At 52.2% G+C, this 25697-nt stretch overlaps 1 protein-coding gene across 2 annotated transcripts in view; it reads left to right on the top strand.

Moving 5' to 3' along the window:
• The first annotated feature begins 741 nt into the window (after positions 1 to 741).
• Positions 742 to 25697, top strand: part of DNTTIP1 (deoxynucleotidyltransferase terminal interacting protein 1) — a 42309-nt gene continuing 17353 nt past the window's right edge. The window contains exons 1-6 of one of the 2 annotated variants that reach the window (XM_038750605.1): positions 742 to 1099; positions 10120 to 10190; positions 13515 to 13611; positions 20325 to 20423; positions 22881 to 22949; positions 23252 to 23308. In XM_038750605.1, coding sequence (XP_038606533.1) covers positions 1028 to 1099; positions 10120 to 10190; positions 13515 to 13611; positions 20325 to 20423; positions 22881 to 22949; positions 23252 to 23308 — 465 coding nt within the window. In that variant the 5' untranslated portion in view covers positions 742 to 1027. The remainder of the gene's footprint in view (positions 1100 to 10119; positions 10191 to 13514; positions 13612 to 20324; positions 20424 to 22880; positions 22950 to 23251; positions 23309 to 25697) is intronic. The other variant, XM_038750604.1, reaches the window with a different exon arrangement.

Here is a 25697-nt window from a genome sequence, read left to right on the forward strand (position 1 = left end):
TTGGCGGCGCTGCCATGGTAACCCCCGGACGGCGGTTTATCCACCCCCCCCCCCCGCTCCGTCACCGCGGCGGCGTTGCCGTGGTAAGCCCCGGACGGCGGTTTCTCCTCCCCCCCCTCCGCCGGTCCGTCACCTTGGCGGTGTTGCCATGGTAACCCCGGACGGCAGTTTCTCCTCCCCCCCGCTCCGTCACCGCGGCGGCGTTGCCGTGGTAAGCCCCGGACGGCGGTTTCTCCTCCCCCTCCGCCGCCGGCGGCCCGTCCCCTTGGCGGTGTTGCCATGGTAACCCCCGGGCGGCGGTTTCTCCCCCCCCGCTCCGTCACCGCGGCGGCGTTGCCGTGGTAAGCCCCGGACGGCAGTTTCTCCTCCCCCTCCTCCCCCTCCGCCGCCGGCGGCCCGTGCCCTTGGCGGTGTTGCCATGGTAACCCCGGACGGCGGTTTCTCCTCCCCCCCCGCTCCGTCACCGCGGCGGTGTTGCCGTGGTAACCCCCGGACGGCGGTTTCTCCTCCCCCCACCGCTCCGTCACCGCGGCGGCGTTGCCGTGGTAACCCCCGGACGGCGGTTTCTCCTCCCCCCCCCGCTCCGTCACCGCGGCGGCGTTGCCGTGGTAACCCCCGGACCGCGGTTTCTCCTCCCCCCCCTCCCTCCGCCGCCGGCGGTCCGTCACCGCGGCGGTTTCCCCCCCCCCGCTCCGTCACCGCGGCGGCGTTTCCATGGTAACCCCCGGACGGCGGTTTCTCCTCCCCCCCCGCTCCGTCACCGCGGCGCCGTTGCCGTGATAACCCCCGGACGGCGGTTTCTCCTCCCCCCCCGCTCCGTCCCCGCGGCGGCGTTGCCGTGGTAACCCCCGGCCGGCGGTTTCTCCTCCCCCCGCCCCGCTCCGTCCCCGCGGCTTCGTTGCCGTGGCAACCCGCGTCCGGCGGTTTCTCCTCCCCCCCGCCCCCCCCGCGCTCCGTCACCGCGGCGCGCGCCGATGACACGGGCCTGTTCCCTTCCGCGCTGCTCCGCGCCGGTCACCGGTCCGCCATGGGGGCCGCCCGGGGGGCCGGACGGGCCCGGGGGGCCGAGCCCGGGGGCGACGGACCCAACGGGACCCCGGTAAGGACCGGGACGGGGGGCGGGAACATGGCGAATCATTCAGTCAATCGATCAATCAATCAATCGTATTTATTGAGCGCTTCCTGTGTGCAGAGCACTGGACTGAGCGCTTGGGAAGCGCTTAGAAATCTATTCTATTTTATTTTGTTAGTACGTTTGGTTTTGTTCTCCGTCTCCCCCTTTTAGACTGTGAGCCCACTGTTGGGTAGGGACTGTCTCCAGATGTTGCCAACTTGGACTTCCCAAGCGCTTAGTACGGTGCTCTGCACACAGTAAGTGCTCAATAAATACGATTGATGATGATGATGATGATGAAGGACTGGTGGGCAACATCTAGAGACGGTCCCTACCCAACAGTGGGCTCACAGGCTAGAAGGGGGAGACAGACAACAAAACCACAGGGTAAATGGCGAGTCAGTCAGTCATCATCGGGGAAGTGGGGAGTCATTCAGTCAGTCATTCATTCATCGGGGAAATGGGGAGTCATTCAGTCAGTCAACGGAAAAATGGGGAGTCATTCAGTCATTCAGTCAGCGGGGAAATGGGGTGTCATTCAGTCAGTCTTCGTCGGGGAAATGGGGAGTCATTCAGTCAGCACTGGGGAAATGGGGTCATTCAGTCAGGCAGTCATTCAGTCAGTCAGACATTCATCGGGGAAATGGGGAGTCATTCAGCCATTCATCAAAGGGGAAATGGGGAGTCATTCATTCAGTCAGTCATTCATCATCGGGGAAATGGGGAGTCAATCAATCAAACAGTCGTATTTATTGAGCGCTTACTGTGTGCAGAGCACTGTACCAAGCGCTTGGGAAGTGCAAGTTGGCAACATAATCATTCATTCATCGGGGAAATGGGGAGTCAGTCAGTCAGCGGAAAAATGGGGAGTCATTCAGTCAGTCATCATCGGGGAAATGGGGAGTCATTCAGTCAGGCAATCATTCAGTCATCATCGGGGAAATGGGGAGTCTTTCAGTCAGGCAATCAATCAGTCATCATCGGGGAAATGGGGAGTCAGTCACTCATTCATCGGGGAAATGGGGAGTCATTCAGTCAGTCAGCGGGGAAATGGGGAATGTCAGTCAGTCATTCATTCATTGGGGAAATGGGGAGTCATTCAGTCAGTCATCATCAGGGAAATGGGGGGGTCATTGTCAGGCAGTCATTCAGTCATCATCGGGGAAATGGGGAGTCATTCAGTCAGTCATTCATTCATTGGGGAATGGGGAGTCATTCAGTCAGCCAGTCAATGTCGGGGAAATGGGGAGTCATTCAGTCAGTCATCATTGGGGAAATGGGGAGTCATTCAGTCATCATTGGAGAAATGGGGTCATTCAGTCAGGCAGTCATTCAGTCATCGGGGAAATGGGGGGTCATTGTCAGGCAATCACTCAGTCATCATCGGGGAAATGGGGAGTCATTCAGTCAGTCAGTCAGTCAGCGGGGAATGGGGAGTCATTCAGTCAGTCAGCGGGGAAATGGGGAGTCATTCAGTCAGCCAGTCAATGTCGGGGAAATGGGGAGTCATTCAGTCAGGCAGTCATTCAGTCATCGGGGAAATGGGGAGTCATTCAGTCAGTTAGTCATTCATTGGGGAATGGGGAGTCATTCAGTCAGTCAGCAGGGAATTGGGGAGTCATTCAGTCAGCCAGTCAATGTCGGGGAAATGGGGAGTCATTCAGTCATCATTGGGGAAATGGGGAGTCATTCAGTCAGGCAGTCATTCAGTCATCGGGGAAATGGAGAGTCATTCAGTCATTCATCGGGGAAATGGGGAGTCATTCAGTCATTCATCAAAGGGGAAATGGGGAGTCATTCAGTCAGTCATTCATCATCGGGGAAATGGGGAGTCAATCAATCAGTCGTATTTATTGAGCGCTTACTGTGTGCAGAGCACTGTACCAAGCGCTTGGGAAGTGCAAGTTGGCAACATAATCATTCATTCATCGGGGAAATGGGGAGTCAGTCAGTCAGCGGAAAAATGGGGAGTCATTCAGTCAGTCATCATCGGGGAAATGGGGAGTCATTCAGTCAGGCAATCATTCAGTCATCATCGGGGAAATGGGGAGTCATTCAGTCAAGCAATCATTCAGTCATCATCGGGGAAATGGGGAGTCAGTCATTCATTCATCGGGGAAATGGGGAGTCGTTCAGTCAGTCAGCGGGGAAATGGGGAATGTCAGTCAGTCATTCATTCATTGGGGAAATGGGGAGTCATTCAGTCAGTCATCATCAGGGAAATGGGGGGGTCATTGTCAGGCAGTCATTCAGTCATCATCGGGGAAATGGGGAGTCATTCAGTCAGTCAGTCATTCATCGGGGAATGGGGAGTCATTCAGTCATTCATTGGGGAAATGGGGAGTCATTCAGTCAGCCAGTCATCGTCGGGGAAATGGGGAGTCATTCAGTCATCATCGGGGAAATGGGGTCATTCAGTCAGGCAGTCATTCAGTCATCGGGGAAATGGAGAGTCATTCAGTCAGTCATTCATCGGGGAAATGGGGAGTCATTCAGTCATTCATCAAAGGGGAAATGGGGAGTCATTCAGTCAGTCATTCATCATCGGGGAAATGGGGAGTCAATCAATCAGTCGTATTTATTGAGCACTTACTGTGTGCAGAGCACTGTACTAAGCGCTTGGAAAGTACAAGTTGGCAACAATCATTCATCGGGGAAATGGGGAGTCATTCAGTCATTATCGGAGAAATGGGGAGTCATTGTTATCGAAAAGTAGGGTGCAAAGTAGGTTAATCGGTGTAAATCGGCCGCAGGGTTGGAGAACCCAAGGTGGTGACGCAGATAGGAAAAATGACTCGGAGACCGTGAGTTCAGATAGAGCAGTAAAGAAGGAAAGTTGACTACCTGCCCGTTCACCTCCCGAAAAAGGTACGAGTGACAAGGAGCCCCGATCCCATTCCCACTGTGGCTTTTATTGAGTTACAGCAAAGTGGGGGCGAGCAATTGGGAATTTCAGGAATCCAGTTAGGACGACAGGATGCTATAAATTCTCATTATTCTCTGTTTTCACTGTCTTGTGCAGGGTGTTATCTGCCCCATGACCTTGCATAGATAGGTGTTACTTGTTACTGGCCTTGAAGACATTCTGTTGTTGAGCCTTGCATAAAATATAAAAAGGAGTTGTTCTCTCGGCCTGCACAAAATGGAGGGTTACTGTCGGTATGTGCAAAATGGAGTCAGTCATGTCAAGTCCGCTAGTGGACAATAGTCATTCAGTCAGTCAGTCAGTCAGTCATCATCGGGGAAATGGGGAGTCATTCAGTCAGTCAGTCATGCAGCGTGGCTCAGTGGAAAGAGCCCGGGCTTTGGAGTCAGAGGTCATGGGTTCAAATCCCGGCTCAGCCACTTGTCAGTTGTGTCACTTTGGGCAAGTCACTTCACTTCTCTGGGCCTCAGTTACCTCATTTGGAAAATGGGGGTGAAGACTGTGAGCCCCCCGTGGGACAACCTGGTCACCTTGTAATAATGATGGTATTTGTTAAGCGCTTACTATGTGCAAAGCACTGTTCTAAGCGCTGGGGAGGTTACAAGGTGATCAGGTGACCTTGTAACCTCCCCAGAGCTTAGAACAGTGCTTTGCACATAATAAGCCCTTAATAAATGCCATCATTATTATTATTATTATCACAGGGGAAATGGGGAGTCATTCAGTCAGTCAATCATTCATTCATCATCGGGGAAATGGGGTCATTCAGTCATCATCGGGGAGATGGGGAGTCATTGTCAGTCAATCATTCATTCATCATCGGGGAAATGGGGAGTCATTCAGTCATAAGCGCTTAGTCCAGTGCTCTGCACACAGTAAGCGCTCAATAAATACGATTGAGTGAATGAATTCAGTCATCATGGAGAAATGAGTCATTCAGTCGGTCGTTCATGGGGAAATGGGGAGTCATTCAGTCAGCCAGTCAATCATTCATTCATCGGGGAAATGGGGAATCTTTCAGTCATTCAGTCATCCATTCATTCATCGGGGAAATGGGGAGTCATTCAGTCAATCAATCATTCATTCATCATCGGGGAAATGGGGAGTCAGTCATTCAGTTATCATTGGGGAGTCAATCAGTGAATCGTATTTGTTGAGCGCTTACTGTGTTCATTCAATTGTATTTATTGAGCGCTTACTGCGTTGGTTCATTCATTCAGTGGTATTTATTGAGCGCTTAGTGTGTTCGCCCCTTCTAGAGTGTGAGCCCGTTGTTGGGTGGGGGCCGTCTCTATCTGTTGCCGACTTATACTTCCCAAGCGCTTAGTGCAGTGCTCTGCACACAGTAAGCGCTCAGTTTTTGCTGTTGGATGCCCAATTATGTATTCTGGTTACTTTACTTGTAAATGTTTTTATAACAGTCACCCCCATTAGAATATAAACTCCTTTTTGTTAGGGAACAAATCACTATATTCTACACTTTCCAAGTGCTTAATACAGTGCATTCACCCTGGAGGAACTCAAATGCTACTACTGGTATCATCCCTATATGTTGCCAACTTGTACTTCCCAAGCGCTTAGTACAGTGCTGTGCACACAGTAAGCGCTCAATAAATACAATTGAATGAATGAAAGTAAATATGATTGAATGAATGAATGTTCGGCAGACATTCAATCGTATTTATTGAGTGCTTACTGTCTTCGTTCATTGTCAGTCGTATTTATTGAGCGCTCACTTATTCATTCAGTCAGTCGTATTCAGCGCTTACAGTATTTGTTCGTTAATTCAATCAATCGTATTCATTGAGCACTTACTGTGTCCATTCATTTAATCATATTTATTGAGCACTTACTGTGTTCGATCATTCATTCAGTCGTATTTATTGAGCACTTACTGTGTTCATTCAGTCGTATTTATTGAGCGCTTACTGTGTTCATTCATTCATTCGATCATATTCATTGAGCGCTTACTGTGTTCGTTCATTCATTCAATCGTATTCATTAAGCGCTTACTGTGTTCGTTCATTCATTGTCGTATTCATTGAGCGCTTACTGTGTTCATTCAATCGTATTTATTGAGCGCTTACTGTGTTCATTCATTCAGTTGTATTCATTGAGCGCTTACTGTGTTCATTCTTTCATTCAATAGTATTTATTGAGCGCTTACTGTGTTCGTTCATTCATTCAGTCGTATGAAAGAACCTTGTCTGTTCACTCATTCAGTCTTATTGAGCGCTTCCTGTGTTTGTTCATTCAGTCGTATTTGAGCACTTACTGGGTGCAGAGCACTGTCCTAAGAGCTTGAGAGAGTACAGGCGAACTGAGGGGCTAAAGTTATAGTTAGGTGGTAACTTTATCGTAGTAATTATTATCGTTATTATAGTGTTTGTTATTAATAATAATAATAAGATCAGCTGTGAGACTTTGGGGAAGTCACTTCACTTCTCTGGGCCTCAGGTACCTCATCGGTAAAATGGGGATTCATTCGATCGTATTTATTGAGCGCTTACTGTGTCTGTTCATTCATTCGTATTTATTGAGCTCTTACTGTTTTCATTCATTCATTCAGTCGTATTTATTGAGCATATACGGAGTGCAGAGCACTGTACTAAGCACTTGGGAGAGTCCAGTTCAGCAACAAAGAGAGATGATCCCTGCCCACACCGGGCTCACTGTCTAGAAGGGGGAAGACAGACATTAAAACAAGCAAACAGACATCAGTATAAATAAATAGAATTATAGATCTATGCACGTCAAAACAAGTCAACAGGCATCAATATAAATAAATAAAATTATAGATACATAAATAGATAAATAAGGGCTATGGGGCCGGGGGAGAGAGCAAAGAGAGTGAGTCGAGGTGACGGGGAAGGGAGGAGGAGATGAGGAAAAAGGGGACTTAGTCTGGGAAGGCCCCTTGGAGGAGGTGAGTCTTCAGTAGGGTTTTGAGGGGGGGCGGTGATTGCTAATCGCCTACTATGTGCCAGGCACTGTACTAGGCGCTGGGGTGGATACAAGCAAATCAGGCTGGATACAGTCCCTGCCCCACCTGAGGCTCACAGTCTGAATCGACTCACCTCCTCCAAGAGGCCTTCCCAGACTAAGTCCCCTTTTTCCTCATCTCCCTTCCACATCACCTCGACTCACTCTCTTTGCTCCCCGCAGCCCTTATTTATCTATTTATGTATCTATTTATCTGCTTATTTATATTGCTGCCTGTTTACTTCTTTTGATGTGTATATATCTATAATTCTATTCATTTATATTGATGCCTCCTGGCTTGTTTTGACGTGCATAGATCTATAATTCTGTTTATTTATACTGATGTTAGAGAAGCAGCGTGGCTCAGTGGAAAGAGCCCGGGCTTTGGAGTCTGAGGTCATGGGTTCAAATCCCAGCTGTGTGACTTTGGGCAAGTCACTTCTCTTCTCTGGGCCTCGGTTATCTCATCTGTAAAATGGGGATGAAGACTGTGAGCCCCCCCGTGGGACAACCTGATCACCTTGTAACCTCCACAGCGCTTAGAACAGTGCTTTGCACATAGTAAGCGCTTAATAAATGCCATCACTATGATTAATCTCCATTTTCCAGATGAGGTAACTGCGGCTCGGAGAAGGGAAGTGACTGGCCCAAGGTCACACAGCAGGCGCGTGGCAGAGCCCGGATTAGAACCCATGACCTTCCAACTCCCAGGCCTGTGCGCTAGCCTTTATGCCCCATTGCTTAGTGCAGTGCTCTGCACACAGTAAGGGCTCAATCGATTCGATTGAAGGATTGAACAGATAAATCCGATTGATGGATCAATTGGGAAGATAAGGAGCCCTGTTTTGGACACCTTAAGTCGGAGCTGTCAGACGTCCTTGAGGAGACGTCCCAAAGGCAGGGGGTGATGCGAGAAGGAGAAGGATCAGAGCTGGAGAGGGAGATTTGGGAATCGTCCGCGGAGAGATGGTCGTTGAACGTAGGGGAACGAATGAGTTCTCCGAGGGAGCGGGGGTAGACGGAGAAGAGAGGGGGACCCAAGATGGAGCCTTGATGGACCCCCACAGTGAGGGGGTGGGAGGCAGAGGAGGAGCCCCTGAAGGACACGGAGAACCGGGAGAGGACGACGGCGGCTGTGAAGCCGACGTTGGATAACGTTTCCGGGAGAAGGGGGTGATGATTCACAGTGTCGGAGGCAGCCGTGAGGTCGAGGCGCTTAATACAGTCCCTCTCGACTATCAGCTCGTTGTAGGCAGGGACTGTCTGTGTATTGTCCTATTGGACTTTCCCCAGTGCTTAATACAATGTCCCGCCCACCCAACAGCAGCATGGCAGAGAGGCTAGAGCCCGGGCCCTAGAGTCAGAAGGACCTGGGTTCTAATCCCGGCCCACCGCTTGTCTGCCGGGTGGCTTGGGGCAAGTCACCGCACTTCTCTGGGCCCCAGCGACCTCATCTGGAAAACGGGGGGTTGAGGCCGTCAGCCCCACGTGGGACAGGGACTGTGTCCAACCCGATTTTCTGCTATCCACCCCAGCGCTTAGTACAGTGCCCGGCACATAGTAAGCCCTTTACAAACACCACAATTATTATTAGGAGTGATAATAATAATAAATACATTTGACTGACTGAGGATTAGGACAGAGTAGAGGCCGTTGGATTTGGAAGAAGCAGATCATCGGGGCCCGATTTCCAGCGCGGGGACAGTTTCCGGGGAGCGAAGGGGGCGGAAACCAGATTGGAAGGGGTCTTAGAGAGGAGGGTGTAGGGTGTAGACCACCACCGGTGTGCGGAGGGCGGGGAAGGGGCCTCTCCCTGGCGTGTTACCGCGGCTGCTGGCGGACCCCCGGCCCGGCGGGGACCCACCTTGCAATCCCAACGGCAGTGGCTTCATCATCATCATCATCAGTCGTATTTATTGAGCGCTCACCGTGTGCAGAGCACTGTACCAAGCGCTTGGGAAGTACAGGTTGGCAACAGATTCTCATTCATTCGGTCGTATTTACTGCGCGCTCACTGTGTGCTGAGCAGTGGACGAAACGCTTGGAAAGTACAGTTCGGCAACGGATAGAGACGATCCCTGCTCGACACCGGGCTCACAGCCTAGAAGGGGGAGACAGACAATATGTATATATGTTTGCACATATTTATCACTTTATTTATTTATTTATTATTATTATTTATTTATTTTACCTGTAAACATCTATTCTATTTATTTTATTTTGTTAGTACGTTTGGTTTTGTTCTCTGTCTCCCCCTTTTAGACTGTGAGCCCACTGTTGGGTAGGGACCGCCTCTATAGGTTGCCAACTTGGACTTCCCAAGCGCTTAGTCCAGTGCTCTGCGCACAGTAAGCGCTCAATAAATGCGATTGATTGATTGAAACAAGTCGACAGGCATCGCTACGATCAAAATAGATAAATGGAATCGGAGATATATATACACATCATTGGTAAAATAGAGTAATAAATATGTGGAAATATATCCGAGTGCCGTGGGGAGGGGAAGGGGGAGTAGAGACGATGGGGAGGGGAGGAGGAGCAGAGGGAAAGGGGGGCTCAATCTGGGAAGGCTCTCAGGAGAGCTTTGAAGGGGGGAAGAGAGCTAGTTTGGCGGATTTGCGGAAGGACGGCGTTCCGGACCACGGGAAGGACGCGGGACGGGCGAGAACGAGGCCCGGTGAGGAAGTGAGCGGCGACAGAGGAGCGGAGGACGCGGGCTGGGCCGGAGAAGGCCAGAAGGGAGGTGAGGGAGGAAGCGGCGTGGCCTAGCAGCTAGAGCCCCCACCTGAAGTCAGAAAGTCACGGGTTCTAATCCCGGCTCCGCCACCTGCCCGCTGTGTGACCTTGAACCGGTCACTTCACTTCTCCGTGCCTCAGTTCCCTCACTTGGAAAAGGGGGATGGAGACGGCGAGCCCCACGGGGGACACAGTTGGGTAGGGCCCGTCTCTATATGTTGCCAATTTGTACTTCCCAAGCGCTTAGTCCAGTGCTCTGCACACAGTAAGCGCTCAATAAATACGATTGATGATGATGATGATGATAGGGATCGCGTCCAGCGGAATAAATAGGACGATGACCGTTCCTCCGTGTCCGCAGAGCCCCTGGAACGTGATGATCAAGCACAGGCAGGTTCAGCGGCGGCGGCGGCGGTCCCAGATGACTACCAGGTGAGAGGCCCTGGGGAAGGGGCGGGATGGGAGCGGGCGGGAAGGGAGGGAAGGGAAAAGCTCAGTCCCGGAGGGATCGGAAGGCCTGCGGTCCAATCCCGGCTCCGCCGCTCTGCTCGATCACCGGTACTTATTGGGCGCTTGACCGCGTGCGGAGTGCCCGGGAGCGTCCGGCGGAACGGAGTCGGTCGGGCCCGCTCCCCCTCCACGGCGAGCGTCCAGTCCGGAGAGGTTGTCCGATTCCCAGCGGCTACGGCCCGAGCCGGGTCAGAAGGACCCGGGTTCCGATCCCGGCTCCGCCACCGGTCCGCTGCGTGACCCTGGGCCAGTCATTTCTCTGGCCTCCGGTTCCCACGTCTGGAAAATGGGGATTAAGGCGGCCGCGGCCGACCCCACTTGCGTGTATCCGGCCGGCGCTCGGTACGGTGCCTGGCACGCAGCAAGGCAGAGGTCGTGGGTTCTAATCCCGGCCCCACTGCCTACGGGCTGGGGGACTTTGGGCAAGTCACCTAACTTCTCTGTGCCCGTTACCTCATCCGTAAAATGTGGATTAAGACTGTGAGCCCCACGTGGGGCAGCCTGATGGTCTCGTCTCTACCCCAGCGCTTAGGACAGTGCTCGGCACATAGTAAGCGCTTAACAAATACCGTGATTATTATAATGATTCCCCCTTTTAGACTGTGAGCCCACTGTTGGGTAGGGACTGTCTCTATGTGTTGCCAATTTGTACTTCCCAAGCGCTTAGTACAGTGCTCTGCACATAGTAAGCGCTCAATAAATACGATTGATTGATTGATTGATTGATAAGCACGGAGAAGCAGCGTGGCTCAGTGGAAAAGAGCCCGGGCTTTGGAGTCAGAGGTCACGGGTTCAAATCCCGGCTCCGCCAATTGTCAGCTGTGTGACTTCGGGCGAGTCACTTCTCTGGGCCTCAGTGGCCTCATCTGTAAAATGGGGATTAAGACTGTGAGCCCCCCGGGGGACCATCTGATCACCTTGTAACCTCCCCAGCGCTTCAAACAGTTCTTTGCACATAGTAAGCGCTTAATAAACGCTATCGTTATTATTATAATTATTATTATTACCCCAGCGCTTAGAACAGCTTAACAAACACTATCATTATTACTACTATTAAAGATTATTCAGTCATTCATTCATTCAGTCGTAGTTATTGAGCGCTTACTGTGTGCAGAGCACTGTACTAAGCGTTTGGGAAGTACAAGTTGGCAACATCTAGAGACTGTCCCTACCCAACAGTGGGCTCACAGTCTAGAAGGGGGTGACAGAGAACAAAACAAAACATATTAACAAAATAAAATAAATAGAATATGTACAAGTAAAATAAATCAATAAATAATAAAGTAATAAATCCGTACAAACGTATATACATATATACAGGTGCTGTGGGGAAGGGAAGGCGGTATGGAGGGGGGAGGAGGGGGAGATGATGATGATGATGACGGCATTTATTAAGCGCTTACTATGTGCAAGGCACTGTTCTAAGCGCTGGGGAGTTTACAAGGTGATCAGGTTGTCCCACGTGGAGCTCACAGTCTTAATCCCCATTTTCCAGATGAGGTCACTGAGGCCCAGAGAAGTGAAGTGACTCGCCCCGAGTCACCCAGCTGACAGTCGGCGGAGCCGGGATTTGAACCCGTGACCTCTGACTCCAAAGGCCGGGCTCTTTCCGCTGGGGCTCAGCCTGGGAAGGCCTCCAAGATTAGGGAGCGGGAGGAACAGCCGAGGAGAAGGATATGGAGATGGGCCCCGCCTCGCTCCCTTGGCACTCTATGTCTGTAGCGGTCATTTATTGATCTTTATCATCATCATCAATCGTGTTTATTGAGCGCTTACTGTGTGCCGAGCACTGTACTAAGCGCTGGGGAGTTTCCAAGGTGATCACGTTGTCCCACGTGGAGCTCACAGTCTTAATCCCCATTTTCCAGATGAGGTCACTGAGGCCCAGAGAAGTGAAGTGACTCGCCCCGAGTCACCCAGCTGACAGTCGGCGGAGCCGGGATTTGAACCCGTGACCTCTGACTCCAAAGGCCGGGCTCTTTCCGCTGGGGATCCGTCTGGGAAGGCCTCCAAGATTAGGGAGCGGGAGGAACAGCTGAGGAGAAGGATATGGAGATGGGCCCCGCCTTGCTCCCTTGGCACTTTATGTCTGTAGCGGTCATTTATTGATCTTTATCATCATCATCAATCGTGTTTATTGAGCGCTTACTGTGTGCCGAGCACTGTACTAAGCGCTGGGGAGTTTCCAAGGTGATCACGTTGTCCCACGTGGAGCTCACAGTCTTAATCCCCATTTTCCAGATGAGGTCACTGAGGCCCAGAGAAGTGAAGTGACTCGCCCCGAGTCACCCAGCTGACAGTCGGCGGAGCCGGGATTTGAACCCGTGACCTCTGACTCCAAAGGCCGGGCTCTTTCCGCTGGGGCTCAGCCTGGGAAGGCCTCCAAGATTAGGGAGCGGGAGGAACAGCTGAGGAGAAGGATATGGAGATGGGCCCCGCCTCGCTCCCTTGGCACTTTATGTCTGTAGCGGTCATTTATTGATCTTTATCATAATCATCAATCGTGTTTATTGAGCGCTTACTGTGTGCCGAGCAGTGTACTAAGCGCTGGGGAGTTTCCAAGGTGATCACGTTGTCCCACGTGGAGCTCACAGTTTTAATCCCCATTTTCCAGATGAGGTCACTGAGGCCCAGAGAAGGGAAGTGACTCGCCCCGAGTCACCCAGCTGACAGTCGGCGGAGCCGGGATTTGAACCCGTGACCTCTGACTCCAAAGGCCGGGCTCTTTCCGCTGGGGCTCAGCCTGGGAAGGCCTCCAAGATTAGGGAGCGGGAGGAACAGCCGAGGAGAAGGATATGGAGATGGGCCCCGCCTTGCTCCCTTGGCACTCTATGTCTGTAGCGGTCATTTATTGATCTTTATCATCATTATCAATCGTGTTTATTGAGCGCTTACTGTGTGCAGAGCACTGTACTAAGCGCTTGGGAAGTCCAAGTTGGCAACATAGAGAGACGGTCCCTACCCAACAGTGGGCTCACAGTCTAAAACACAGTCTTTATCAGCGTCCGCCTCCCGCTCTAGACACGTCAGCTCCTGCGGGCAGGGACCGTGTCTGGTCCAGCGGACCCTCCCAGAGCGCTCAGTAAATACGCCCGCGGCCAGCCGGGACATGGGGGGGTTGCCTCCGGCCTCTCCGGGGGGCGGCGGATGGCAGGAGGGGGGATGGCGAACTGTCGGGGTCCGGCCCGCGGCCTGACCGCCTCCGCCCCCCGTCCGGCCCTCGGTCCGCGGCCGACCCGGCGCCAGCTTCACGGACCCGGCCGTCTCCATGGACCTGCTGCGAGCCGTCCTCCAGCCCAGCATCAACGAGGAGATCCGCTTGGTGTTCAATAAGTACATGAAGGTGAGCCGCCCCCTCCCTCCCCCCCTCCCGGCCTGAGCTACCGACTGAGCGTCTGCTGCGGGCCGGGCGAGAAAAACGATCATAATAATCGTGGTGTCCCGCGGCTTAAAGATCGCGGGCTTGGGAGTCGGAGGTCTTGGGTTCTCGTCCCGTCACTCTTCATTCGTTCATTCAGTCGTATGTATTGAGCGCTCACTGTGTGCAGGGCACTGTCAATCAATCAATCAATCAATCAAGCATATTTATTGAGCGGTTACTATGTGCAGAGCACTGTCAGCTCACTTGTCAGCTGGGTGACTCCGGGCGGGTCGCTTCACTTCTCTGTGACCTCATCTGGAGAAGCAGCGTGGCTCAGTGGAAAAAGAGCCCGGGCTTTGGAGTCAGAGGTCATGGGTTCAAATCCCGGCTCCACCACTTGTCAACTGTGTGACTTTGGGCAAGTCACTTAACTTCTCTGGGCCTCAGTTCCCTCATCTGCAAAATGGGGGTGAAGACTGTGAGCCCCATGTGGGACAACCTGATCACCTTGTAAATTCCCCGGCGCTTAGAACAGTGCTCTGCACATAGTAAGTGCTTAATAAATGCCATTATCTGGAAAATGGGTTTTAAGGCCGTAAGCCTCACGTGGGACAACCCGATGACCTTGGCCGTCTCCCAGCGCTTAGAACGGCACATAGTAAGCGCTTAACAAATACCATCGTTATTATTATTATTATTACTGAGCGCCGGGGTAGGCGCCGGAATACGATAACTCGATTGTACCTTTCCTTCTTCCTCCTGTTTGTAAATTATCAATCAGTCAATCAATCAGTCGTATTTATTGAGCGCTTACTGTGTGCAGAGCACTGGACTAAGCGCTTGGGAACCACTCACCTCCTCCAGGAGGCCTTCCCAGACTGAGCCCCTTCCTTCCTCTCCCCCTCGTCCCCCTCTCCATCCCCGCATCGTACCTCCTTCCCTTCCCCACAGCACCTGTATATATGGATATATGGTTGTACATATTTATTACTCTATTTATTTATTTATTTTACTTGTACATTTCTATCCTATTTATTTTATTTTGTTGGTATGTTTGGTTTTGTTCTCTGTCTCCCCCTTTTAGACTGTGAGCCCACTGTTGGGTAGGGACTTTCTCTATGTGTTGCCAATCTGTACTTCGCAAGCGCTTAGTACAGTGCTCTGCACATAGTAAGCGCTCAATAAATACGATCGATTGATTGATTGATTGGGAAGTACAAGTTGGCAACATATAGAGACAGGCCCTACCCAACATCATCATCATCATCATCAATCGTATTTATTGAGCGCTTACTGTGTGCAGAGCACTGGACTAAGCGCTTGGGAAGTCCAAGTTGGCAACCTATAGAGACAGTCCCTACCCAACATCATCATCATCTTCAATCGTATTTATTGAGCGCTTACTGTGTGCAGAGCACTGAACTAAGCGCTTGGGAAGTCCAAGTTGGCAACCTATAGAGACAGTCCCTACCCAACATCATCATCATCTTCAATCGTATTTATTGAGCGCTTACTGTGTGCAGAGCACTGGACTAAGCGCTTGGGAAGTCCAAGTTGGCAACCTATAGAGACGGTCCCTACCCAACATCATCATCATCAATCGTATTTATTGAGCGCTTACTGTGTGCAGAGCACTGGACTAAGCGCTTGGGAAGTCCAAGTTGGCAACCTATAGAGACGTTCCCTACCCAACATCATCATCATCATCAATCGTATTTATTGAGCGCTTACTGTGTGCAGAGCACTGGACTAAGCGCTTGGGAAGTCCAAGTTGGCAACCTATAGAGACGGTCCCTACCCAACATCATCATCATCAATCGTATTTATTGAGCACTTACTGTGTGCGGAGCACTGGACTAAGCGCTTGGGAAGTCCAAGTTGGCAACCTATAGAGACGGTCCCTTCCCAACATCATCATCATCATCAATCGTATTTATTGAGCGCTTACTGTGTGCAGAGCACTGTACTAAGCGCTTGGGAAGTACATGTTGGCAAGATATAGAGACGGTCCCTACCCAACCGCGGGCTCACAGTCTAATAGGGGGAGACAGAGAACAAAACCAAACATGCTAACAAAAGAAAATAAATAGAATAGATATGTACAAGTAAAATAAATAAATAAATAGAGTAATAAATATGTACATACGTATATACAGGTCTTTTGGTCTGTTGGGCTCACAGTCTAAAAGGGGGAGACAGAGAACAAAAGCAAACATACTAACAAAATAAAATAAATAGAATAGATATGTACAAGTAAAATAAATAAATGAATAGAGTAATAAATATGTACATACCTATATACAGGTCTTTCGGTCTGTCTTCTCTGCCCGATGGAAGACTGTTTGAAAGCAATGTGAGCCCGCTGTTGGGTAGGGACCGTCTCTAGATGTTGCCAACTTGTACTTCCCAAGCGCTTAGTACAGTGCTCTGCACACAGTAAGCGCTCAATAAATACGATGGAATGAATGAATGAACGAATGAACCGTTCCCTTGGCTCATCGGCCCGGCCACCTTGCGAGGCCTCAACGGAGCCGGCCCAGCGGCGCGGCGTCTGACGCATAGTAAGCGCTGAACAAATACCATGGTTCATTCATTCAGTTGCATTTACTGAGCGCCTACTGTGTGCAGAGCACTGTACTAAGCGCTTAGGAAGTACAAGTTGGCAACCTATAGAGACGGTCCCTACCCCACAACGGGCTCACAGTCTAGAAGGGGGAGGCAGACAACAAAACAAAACAAGTGGACAGGTGTCGTTGCCAGCGCTCAGAACAGTGCAGCGCTTAGAACAGCGCTTTGCACATAGTAAGCGCTTAATAAATGCCATCAAAAAAACAAAAAAAACGCACATCATTAACAGAATAATATTAGTGGCAATAGGGATCGAGTGCCCTCTGAGGGCGACGCGCTGTACCGTTCATTTAATCGTATTTATTGAGCACTTACTAGGTACAGAAGCACTGTACTAAGCGCTTGGGAGCGTACAGTACGACAGTAAACCAGGCACATCCCCTTCCCACAAGGAGCTTACGGTCAAGAGGCGGAGAAAGACGTTAAAGAAATTACCAGACCCTCCGAAAGTCCAAAGTGTGAGCCCCACGTTGGACGGGGACTGTCTGCAGCCCGATTTTCTTGTATCCACCCTAGCGCTTAGTACAGTGCTTGGCACATAGTAAGCGCTTAGCAAATACCACCATTATTATTATTAATACAGGACCCAGGCAGACCACGATCCCGCCTCCCGGCACGGCCCGAATCACTTTGTGCGCGGAGGGGCCCACGCTCCGCCGCCCCGCCCGAGCCAGCCAGCCAGCTGGGCTACTTACTGAGCACTCCCTCTGTGCAGAGCACCAGTCTGAGCACTCGAGCGAGCCCGGCGGAGTTGGCAGGCGCGGTCCCTGCCCACGAGGAGCTGCCCGTTTCTCAGTCGTCCAACCAGTCGTCCGTTGCTGGTCTTTACCGAGCCCTTGCCGTGCGCAGAGCACTGTACTGAGCGCTCGGGAGAGTCCAGTACAGCAGGACGGGTAGCCCCGTTCCCTGTCCGGAAGGAGTCCGGGGGCAGGGGAAGGACAGAATTCCAGTGGGGCAGAAGGTGGGATGAAAACCGAGAGCTTAAAAGGGATGGAGTCATTCATTCAGTCCTATTTATTATTATTATTATTATTGTTATTATAGTATTTGTTAAGCGCTTACTATGTGTCAGGCACTGTAATAATAATATAATAATAATGATGGCATTTATTAAGCGCTTACTATGTGCAAAGCACTGTTCTAAGCGCCGGGGACAACCTGATCACCTTGTATCCCCCCCCACCTGGGGCTTAGAACAGTCCTTGGCACATAGGAAGCGCTTAACAAATAGCCCTCATTGCTGTTGTTGCTTTTCTCTGGGCCTCAGTTACCTCATCTGGAAAATGGGATTAAGACTGTGAGCCCCACGTGGGACAACCTGATCACCGTGTATCCCCCAGCGCTTAGAACAGTGCTTTGCACATAGTAAGCGCTTAATAAATGCCATTATTATTATTATTATTGTCTGGAGAATGAGGAATAATAATAATAATAATGGCATTTATTAAGCGCTTACTATGTGCAAAGCACCGTTCTAAGCGCTGGGGAGGTTACAAAGTGATCGGGTTGTCTCACGGGGGGCTCACAGTCTTAATCCCCATTTTCCAGATGAGGGAACCGAGGCCCAGAGGAGTGAAGTGACTCGCCCAAAGTCACCCAGCTGACCGGGATTTGAACCCGTGACCTCTGACTCCAAAGCCCGGGCTCTTTCCACTGAGCCCCGCTGCTTCAAAGTAGCACAGAAGGCCCTGGTGAGATTTGAACTCGCGACCCCCGGCTTACAAGACCAGCGCGCTCAACCTCGTGCTATAGGGCCACTTACTGTACTAAGCGCTGGGGCCCATCTCGACCCCCATTTTCCAGATGGGGGAACTGAGGCCCAGAGAAGTGAAGTGACTGGCCCAAGGTCACACAGCAGACGAGCTGGGATTTGAACCCCGGACCCTCTGATTCCCAGGCCCGGGCTCTACGGCCACTATGCCGTGCGCTTATTGAGCGCTTACTGTGTGCAGAGCACTGTACTGAGTGCTCGGGAGAGAACAGGAGAACAGTAAGCAGCCACAGTCCCTGCCCACATGACGGTCAAGAGGGGGAGATTCATTCATTCAGTCGTACTTATTGAGCGCCTACTGTGTGCAGAGCACTGAGCTAAGCACTGGCGATCCAAGGACGAGGGCGACTCAGAAGGGAGAGTCATGGGAAGGAACGATAGATGCCCCGGGCCTGTCTTGAACATTTATTTCCTTCTCTTAATAAATGAAGAAAGACATAATTTAAGCGCTTACTATGTGCCAGGCACTGTACTGAGCGCTGGGGCAGATCAAAGCAATTCAAGTTGAGCGCAGTCCCTGCCCCACTTAGGGCTCTCAGTCTTAGAGAAGCAGCGTGGAAAGAGTGCGGGCTTTGGAGTCAGAGGTCACGGGTTCAAATCCCGGCCCCGCCAATTGTCAGCGGAGTGACTTTGGGCGAGTCATTTCACTTCTCTGTGCTTTGCACGTAGTAAGCGCTTAACAAATACCACCATTATTATTATTATTATTATTATTATTATTCTCTGTGCCTCAGTTACCTCATCTGTAAAAGGGGGATGAAGACGGGGAGCCCCCCGAGAGACAATGTCATCACCTTGTAACCTCCCCAGCGCTTAGAACAGTGCTTTGCACGTAATAAGCGCTTAACAAATACCATCATTGTTATTATTATTGTTATCGAATGAACGAATGCGGCGCTCCGCACACCGTAAGCGCTCAGTAAATAGGATTGAATGAATGAATGCGGTGCTCCACGCACCGTAAATGCTCAGTAAATAGGATTGAATGAATGAATGCTGTGCTCCGCACACCATTAACGCTCAGTAAATAGGATCAAATGACTGAATGTGGCGCTCTGCACACCGTTAATGCTCAGTAAATAGGATCGAATGAGTGAATGCGGCGTTCCGCACACCGTAAACGCTCAGTAAATAGGATCGAATGAATGAATGCTGTGCTCCACACACCGTAAACACTCAGTAAATAGGATCGAATGAATGAATGCGGCGCTCCACACACCGTAAACGCTCAGTAAATAGGATCAAATGAATGAATGCGGTGCTCCGCACACCGTAAACGCTCAGTAAATAGGATCGAATGAATGAATGCGGCGCTCCGCACACTGTAAACGCTCAATCAATAGGATCGAACGAATGAATGCGGCGCGCTGCGCACCGTAAACGCTCAGTAAATAGGATCGAATGAATGAATGCGGCGCTCCACACACTGTAAACGCTCAGTAAATAGGATTGAATGAATGAATGCGGTGCTCCGCACACCATAAATGCTCAGTAAATAGGATTGAATGAATGAATGCTGTGCTCCGCACACTGTAAATGCTCAGTAAATAGTATCGAACGAATGAATGTGGCGCGCCGCACACCGTAAACGCTCAGTAAATAGGATTGAATGAATGAATGCTGTGCTCCGCACACTGTAAACGCTCAGTAAATAGGATTGAATGAATGAATGTGGTGCTCCACACACTGTAAATGCTCAGTAAATAGGACCGAATGAATGAATGCGGCGCTCCGCACACTGTAAACGCTCAGTAAATAGGATCGAATGAATGAATGTGGCGCTCCGCACACCGTTAATGCTCAGTAAATAGGATTGAATGAATGAATGCTGTGCTCCGCACACTGTAAACGCTCAGTAAATAGGATTGAATGAATGAATGTGGCGCTCCGCACACTGTAGGCGCTCAGTCAGTAGGATTGAGTGAACGCGTGGAGAAGCAGCGTGGCCCAGTGGAAAGAGCCCGGGCTTTGGAGTCAGAGGTCACGGGTTCAAATCCCGGCCCCGCCAGTTGTCAGCTGGGTGACTTCGGGCCAGTCGCTTCACTTCTCTGTGCCTCAGTTGCCTCATCTGTAAAAGGGGGATGAAGACGGGGAGCCCCCCACCGTGGGACAATCACCTTGTAACCTCCCCCGCGCTTCGAACAGTGCTTTGCACGTAGCAAGCGCTTCAGAAATGCCGTTGTTATTATTATTATTATAACGCGGTGCCCGGCCCACAGTAGGCGCTCAGTAAGTACGAGCGCAGTAGGGCGGGCGGGGGTCCCTGAAGGCCGCGGCTCGGCCCCCCTCTGTCCAGTTCTTTCAGAAGGCGGCCCTCAACGTGCGGGACAACGTCGGAGACGAGGTGGAGGCCGAGAGGCTGATCCAGGAGGCCTGCCGCAGTTCTCTGGAGCAGGTGGGCTCCCCCACTCCCCCCGCCCCCCAATTTTCAGTCCATCAGGCCTACTGTCTGAGCGCCCACGGCGGGCAGCCCGCCAAACCGACCTCCCCTCGCCCCTAACCCTCGGCGCCCCGCTCCCTCTCCTCTCCCGCCGGGAGTGGGTTAGAACCCGTGGCCCGGCGGCAAGAAGCCGGGCTGGGGGGGTCACGGGGCACGGGTTCGAATCCCGGCTCCGCCGCGGCACCCTGGGCGAGCCGCTTCGCTTCCCTGGGCCTCGGTCGCCTCCTCTGGGAAATGGGGGTGAAGACGGGTAGCCCCACGGGGGACTGTCTCTGTATGTTGCCAGTTTGTACTTCCCAAGCGCTTAGTACAGTGCTCTGCACATAGTAAGCACTCAGTAAATACGGTTGATGATGATGATGATGACAACCGGATGACCACGCCGGCGCTTTGAACAGGGCTTGGCACAGAGTGAGCGCTTACTAAGCGCCCCGATCACCATCAGCAACCCAGGTCGAGGGTTCTAATCCCGGCTCCGCCGCTCGTCGGCCGCGTGACCTTGGATGAGTCACTTCACTCCTCTGTGCCTCGGTCACCTCCTCTGGAAAATGGGGGTGAAGACGGGTAGCCCCACGGGGGACTGTCTCTGTATGTTGCCAGTTTGTACTTCCCAAGCGCTTAGTACAGTGCTCTGCACATAGTAAGCGCTCAATAAATACGGTTGATGATGATGACAACCGGATGACCACCCCGGCGCTTTGAACGGGGCTTGGCACAGAGTGAGCGCTTACTAAGCGCCCGGATCACCATCAGCAACCCAGGTCGAGGGTTCTAATCCCGGCTCCGCCGCTCGTCGGCCGCGTGACCTTGGATGAGTCACTTCACTTCTCTGTGCCTCGGTCACCTCCTCTGGAAAATGGGGGTGAAGACGGGTAGCCCCACGGGGGACTGTCTCTGTATGTTGCCAGTTTGTACTTCCCAAGCGCTTAGTACAGTGCTCTGCACATAGGAAGCGCTCAATAAATACGGTTGATGATGATGACAACCGGATGACCACCCCGGCGCTTTGAACGGGGCTTGGCACAGAGTGAGCGCTTACTAAGCGCCCCGATCACCATCAGCAACCCAGGTCGAGGGTTCTAATCCCGGCTCCGCCGCTCGTCGGCCGCGTGACCTTGGATGAGTCACTTCCCTTCTCCGTGCCTCAGTTCCCTCATCTGTAAAATGGGGATGGAGACCCTGAGCCCCGTGTGGGACGGGGACTGCATCCGGCCCAATTTGCTTGCATCCACCCCAGCGCTTAGTACATAGTAAGCGCGTAGCAAATACCGCAGTTACTATTAATTATTATCACGATGACACGTTTGGCATTACCGACTGAGGAAATTCGTTCCGAGCTCGGATACCCCGGCGTACCTCCGCTTTATTAAAATCCAGGTTTGGATTTTAAGGAATAATTTCCTTCCCGACGTTCTACGCCGGGAGAAGCCGCGCTGGTGGCCGGACCCCGGGCCTGGGAGGGAGTCCGAAGGCCCCGGGTTCTAATCCCGACTCCGCCACTCGTCTGACCTCGGGCCAGTGGCTTCACTTCTCCGGGCCTCAGTTCCCTCATCGGGAAAACGGGGATGGAGACCGGGAGCCCCACGCCGTGAGCCCGACTTGCTCGTATCCACCCCGGCGCTCAGTACATAGCAAGCGCTTAACAAATGCTACCATTATCGGCATCACTCTGACCGTCGGCTTTAAAGGACTCGGTCGGCTCGCCCCGCGTGGGACAGCCGGGTGATCTTGTATCTCCCCTGGCGCTTAGAACAGCGCTTGGCACATAGTAAGCGCTTAACAAGTACCACCATTATGACCTGTGACCTTTGGACATTTGCTATTGTCCCCCCGCCCCCCAACCCCTTAGCCCTTTTGTACAGGTCTTTAAATGATATATTATTCTTCCTTTCAGTCATATCTAGTGAGCGCTTACTGTGTGCAGAGCACTGTACTAAGCGCTTGGAAAGTACCATTCGGCAGCAAATAGAGGCATTCCCTGCCCACGGCGGGCTCCCGTGTAAATTATGATTTACTCAGATTAATATCCGCCTCCTCCTTCGAGACTGAGCCCGTTGTGGGCCGGGATTGTCTCTCTTTGTTGCCGAATGGGACTTTCCGAGCGCTTAGTACAGCGCCCTGCACGCAGTAAGCGCTCAGTAAATACAAGCAGAGCAGCTTACACACGGTCCCCGTCCCCCCATAGGGCTCCGGATCTCCATCCCCATCCTTCCAGGTGGGGAAACTGAGGCCCAGAGAAGTGTAGCGCCTTGCCCGAGGTCACGCGGCGGAGGAGCGGCGGGGCCGGGATTAGAACCCAGGTCCTTCCGACTTCGGGGGCTCCCGGATTTCCCGGCCCCCTCCCGATTCCCTCAGCCGGCGGGGGAAATCACGGACTTCCGATTTCCGAAACTCCACCCTCCCTCCCGACAGGCCAAGCTTCTGTTTGCCACGGAAGAGAAACCCATTCCCAGATTCAGCCACGAAGCGCTCGCGGGAAAGGTAGGTGGCGGCGGCGGCGGCTCCCGGGAATATTAGCACCGGGAGGGGACCCGGATTCCGATCCCGGCTTGGCCGCGTGACCTCAGGCCGGCTGCTTCACTCCTCTGGGCCTCGGTTCCCTCATCCGGGAAACGGGAATGCCGAGCAGATCCGGAACGGCGCCGGGCGGGTCGGAAGCGCTTATTAAACGCCGTGACTATTAATCGATTAGTAAGGAGCTTCCGGCCGAGACGGGCGCTTCACGCAGGGTAAGCGCGGACCGAGGAGCGCCCCGCTCTCCGTCATCCTGTCTGTCTTCCCAGCACGGCCGGCAGATGGAAGAAGAAGGAATTTACCAAGGAAGTCCCGTCTACAAAAAGGTAGGAATTCCCCCCCAACGGCGGCCTGGGATAAGAGGGAGTCACCAACGGCAGAATCCCAGGCGTGGATTCGGCCGGGGGGGGGGGCGGCGTTATCATTATTAATACTAATAATAATAATAATAATTGGGGTATTCGTCAACCGCTCACTGTGCGTCAAAACCGTCCCGAGCGCCGGGTTGGAGAAGAGACAATCAGGTCGAATACAGGCCTCGTCTCACCTGGCTCTCAGCCTTAGTTGTTTATTATATCATCATCATCATCAATCGTATTTATTGAGCGCTCACCGTGTGCCGAGCACTGTGCTAAGCGCCTGGGAAGGACAAGTTGGCAACATCTAGAGACAGGCCCTACCCAACAATCAATCAATCAATCACTCAATCAATCGTATTTATTGAGCGCTTACTATGTGCAGAGCACTGTACTAAGCGCTTGGGAAGTACAAATTGGCAACACAGAGAGACAGTCCCTACCCAACAGCGGGCTCACAGTCTAAAAGGGGGAGACAGAGAACGGAACCGAACATACCAACAAAATAAAATAAATAGGATAGAAATGTACAAGTAAAATAAATAAATAAATAGAGTAATAAATATGTACAACCATATATACAAATATACAGGGGCTGTGGGGAAGGGAAGGAGGTAAGATGGGGGGATGGAGAGGGGGACGAGGGGGAGAGGAAGGAAGGGGCTCAGTCTGGGAAGGCCTCCTGGAGGAGGTGAGCTCTCAGCAGGGCCTTGAAGGGAGGAAGAGGGATTGGGGGCATTCCGGGCCCGGGGGATGACGTGGGCTCACATCTGTCAATACTAGTGATCGTGGTATCCGTTAAGCGCTTAATACGCGCCAATCACTGAGCACCGGGGCTAGAGACCGGATAATCAGGTCCCTCGGGGACCGAACCCCCGCCTAGTAAATTAAGCCCTTACTCTGTGTTAAGCGCCGTTCCGAACACCGGGCCACGCTGCTTCTCCTACGCTTGATTCGATTCCAGTACCGTACTTTCCAAACGCTTAGCGCGGTGCTCAGTGGGCGCTCAGTAAATACGACTGAACGAATACGCTCGTCCTTGGGCCCCCTCCTTCAATCAGCCGCTCGATCGACCGACCCGTGGATGATTCCACTTTTTGCTCCGGGCATCACCTGCTGATTTTAGGGCTGCCGTGGCGTGTTAGCTGTTAGCCGCTCTCGGGGCTGTCATTTATCCCGCTGACCTCACCATGACCTCTCGCTTCCCCTGCTCCCTTCTCCCCATCCCAGTCCTCACTTTCCCCATCCCCGCTCGCACCCAGCTCTTTCCCTCCCCTTGCTCCCTCCCTGGAATCCCACTGGCCCGGCGCCCACCCTCGTCCCATCCCAGTCCTCACTTTCCCCATCCCCACTCGCACCCACCTCTTTCCCTCCCCTTGCTCCCTCCCTGGAATCCCACTGGCCCGGCGCCCACCCTCGTCCCCCTACGCAATTCCCCGCCAAACCCCTCCCTTCCAACCCCTTCCGTCCCCCCGTCTCATCGCCCCCCCCCCATAATAATAATGGCATTTATGAAGCGCTCACTACGTGCCAAGCGCTGTTCTAAGCACTGGGGAGGTTACACGGTGATCAGGTTGTCCCACGGAGTGGCTCACGGTCTTCACCCCCATTTTCCAGGGGAGGTCACCGAGGCCCAGAGAATAATAATAATGATAATAATAATAATGGCATTTATTAAGTGCTTACTACGTGCCGAGCACGGTTCTAAGCGCTGGGGAGGTTACACGGTGATCAGGTTGTCCCACGGAGTGTCCCATTTTCCAGGGGAGGTCACCGAGGCCCAGAGAATAATAATAATAATGATGGCATTTATTAAGCGCTTACTACGTGCCAAGCGCTGTTCTAAGCGCTGGGGAGGTTACACGGTGATCAGGTTGTCCCACGGAGTGTCCCATTTTCCAGGGGAGGTCACTGAGGCCCAGAGAATAATAATAATAATAATGATAATGGCATTTATTAAGCGCTTACTACGTGCCAAGCACGGTTCTAAGCGCTGGGGAGGTTACACGGTGATCAGGTTGTCCCACGGAGTGTCCCATTTTCCAGGGGAGGTCACCGAGGCCCAGAGAATAATAATAATAATAATAATGATGGCATTTATTAAGCGCTTACTACGTGCCGAGCACGGTTCTAAGCGCTGGGGAGGTTACACGGTGATCAGGTTGTCCCACGGAGTGTCCCATTTTCCAGGGGAGGTCACCGAGGCCCAGAGAATAATAATAATAATAATAATGATGGCATTTATGAAGCGCTTACTAGGTGCCGAGCACTGTTCTAAGCGCTGGGGAGGTTACACGGTGATCAGGTTGTCCCACGGAGTGTCCCATTTTCCAGGGGAGGTCACTGAGGCCCAGAGAAT

This window comes from Tachyglossus aculeatus, chromosome 8 (assembly GCF_015852505.1).
Source record: "Tachyglossus aculeatus isolate mTacAcu1 chromosome 8, mTacAcu1.pri, whole genome shotgun sequence".
Classification (NCBI taxonomy): domain Eukaryota; kingdom Metazoa; phylum Chordata; class Mammalia; order Monotremata; family Tachyglossidae; genus Tachyglossus; species Tachyglossus aculeatus.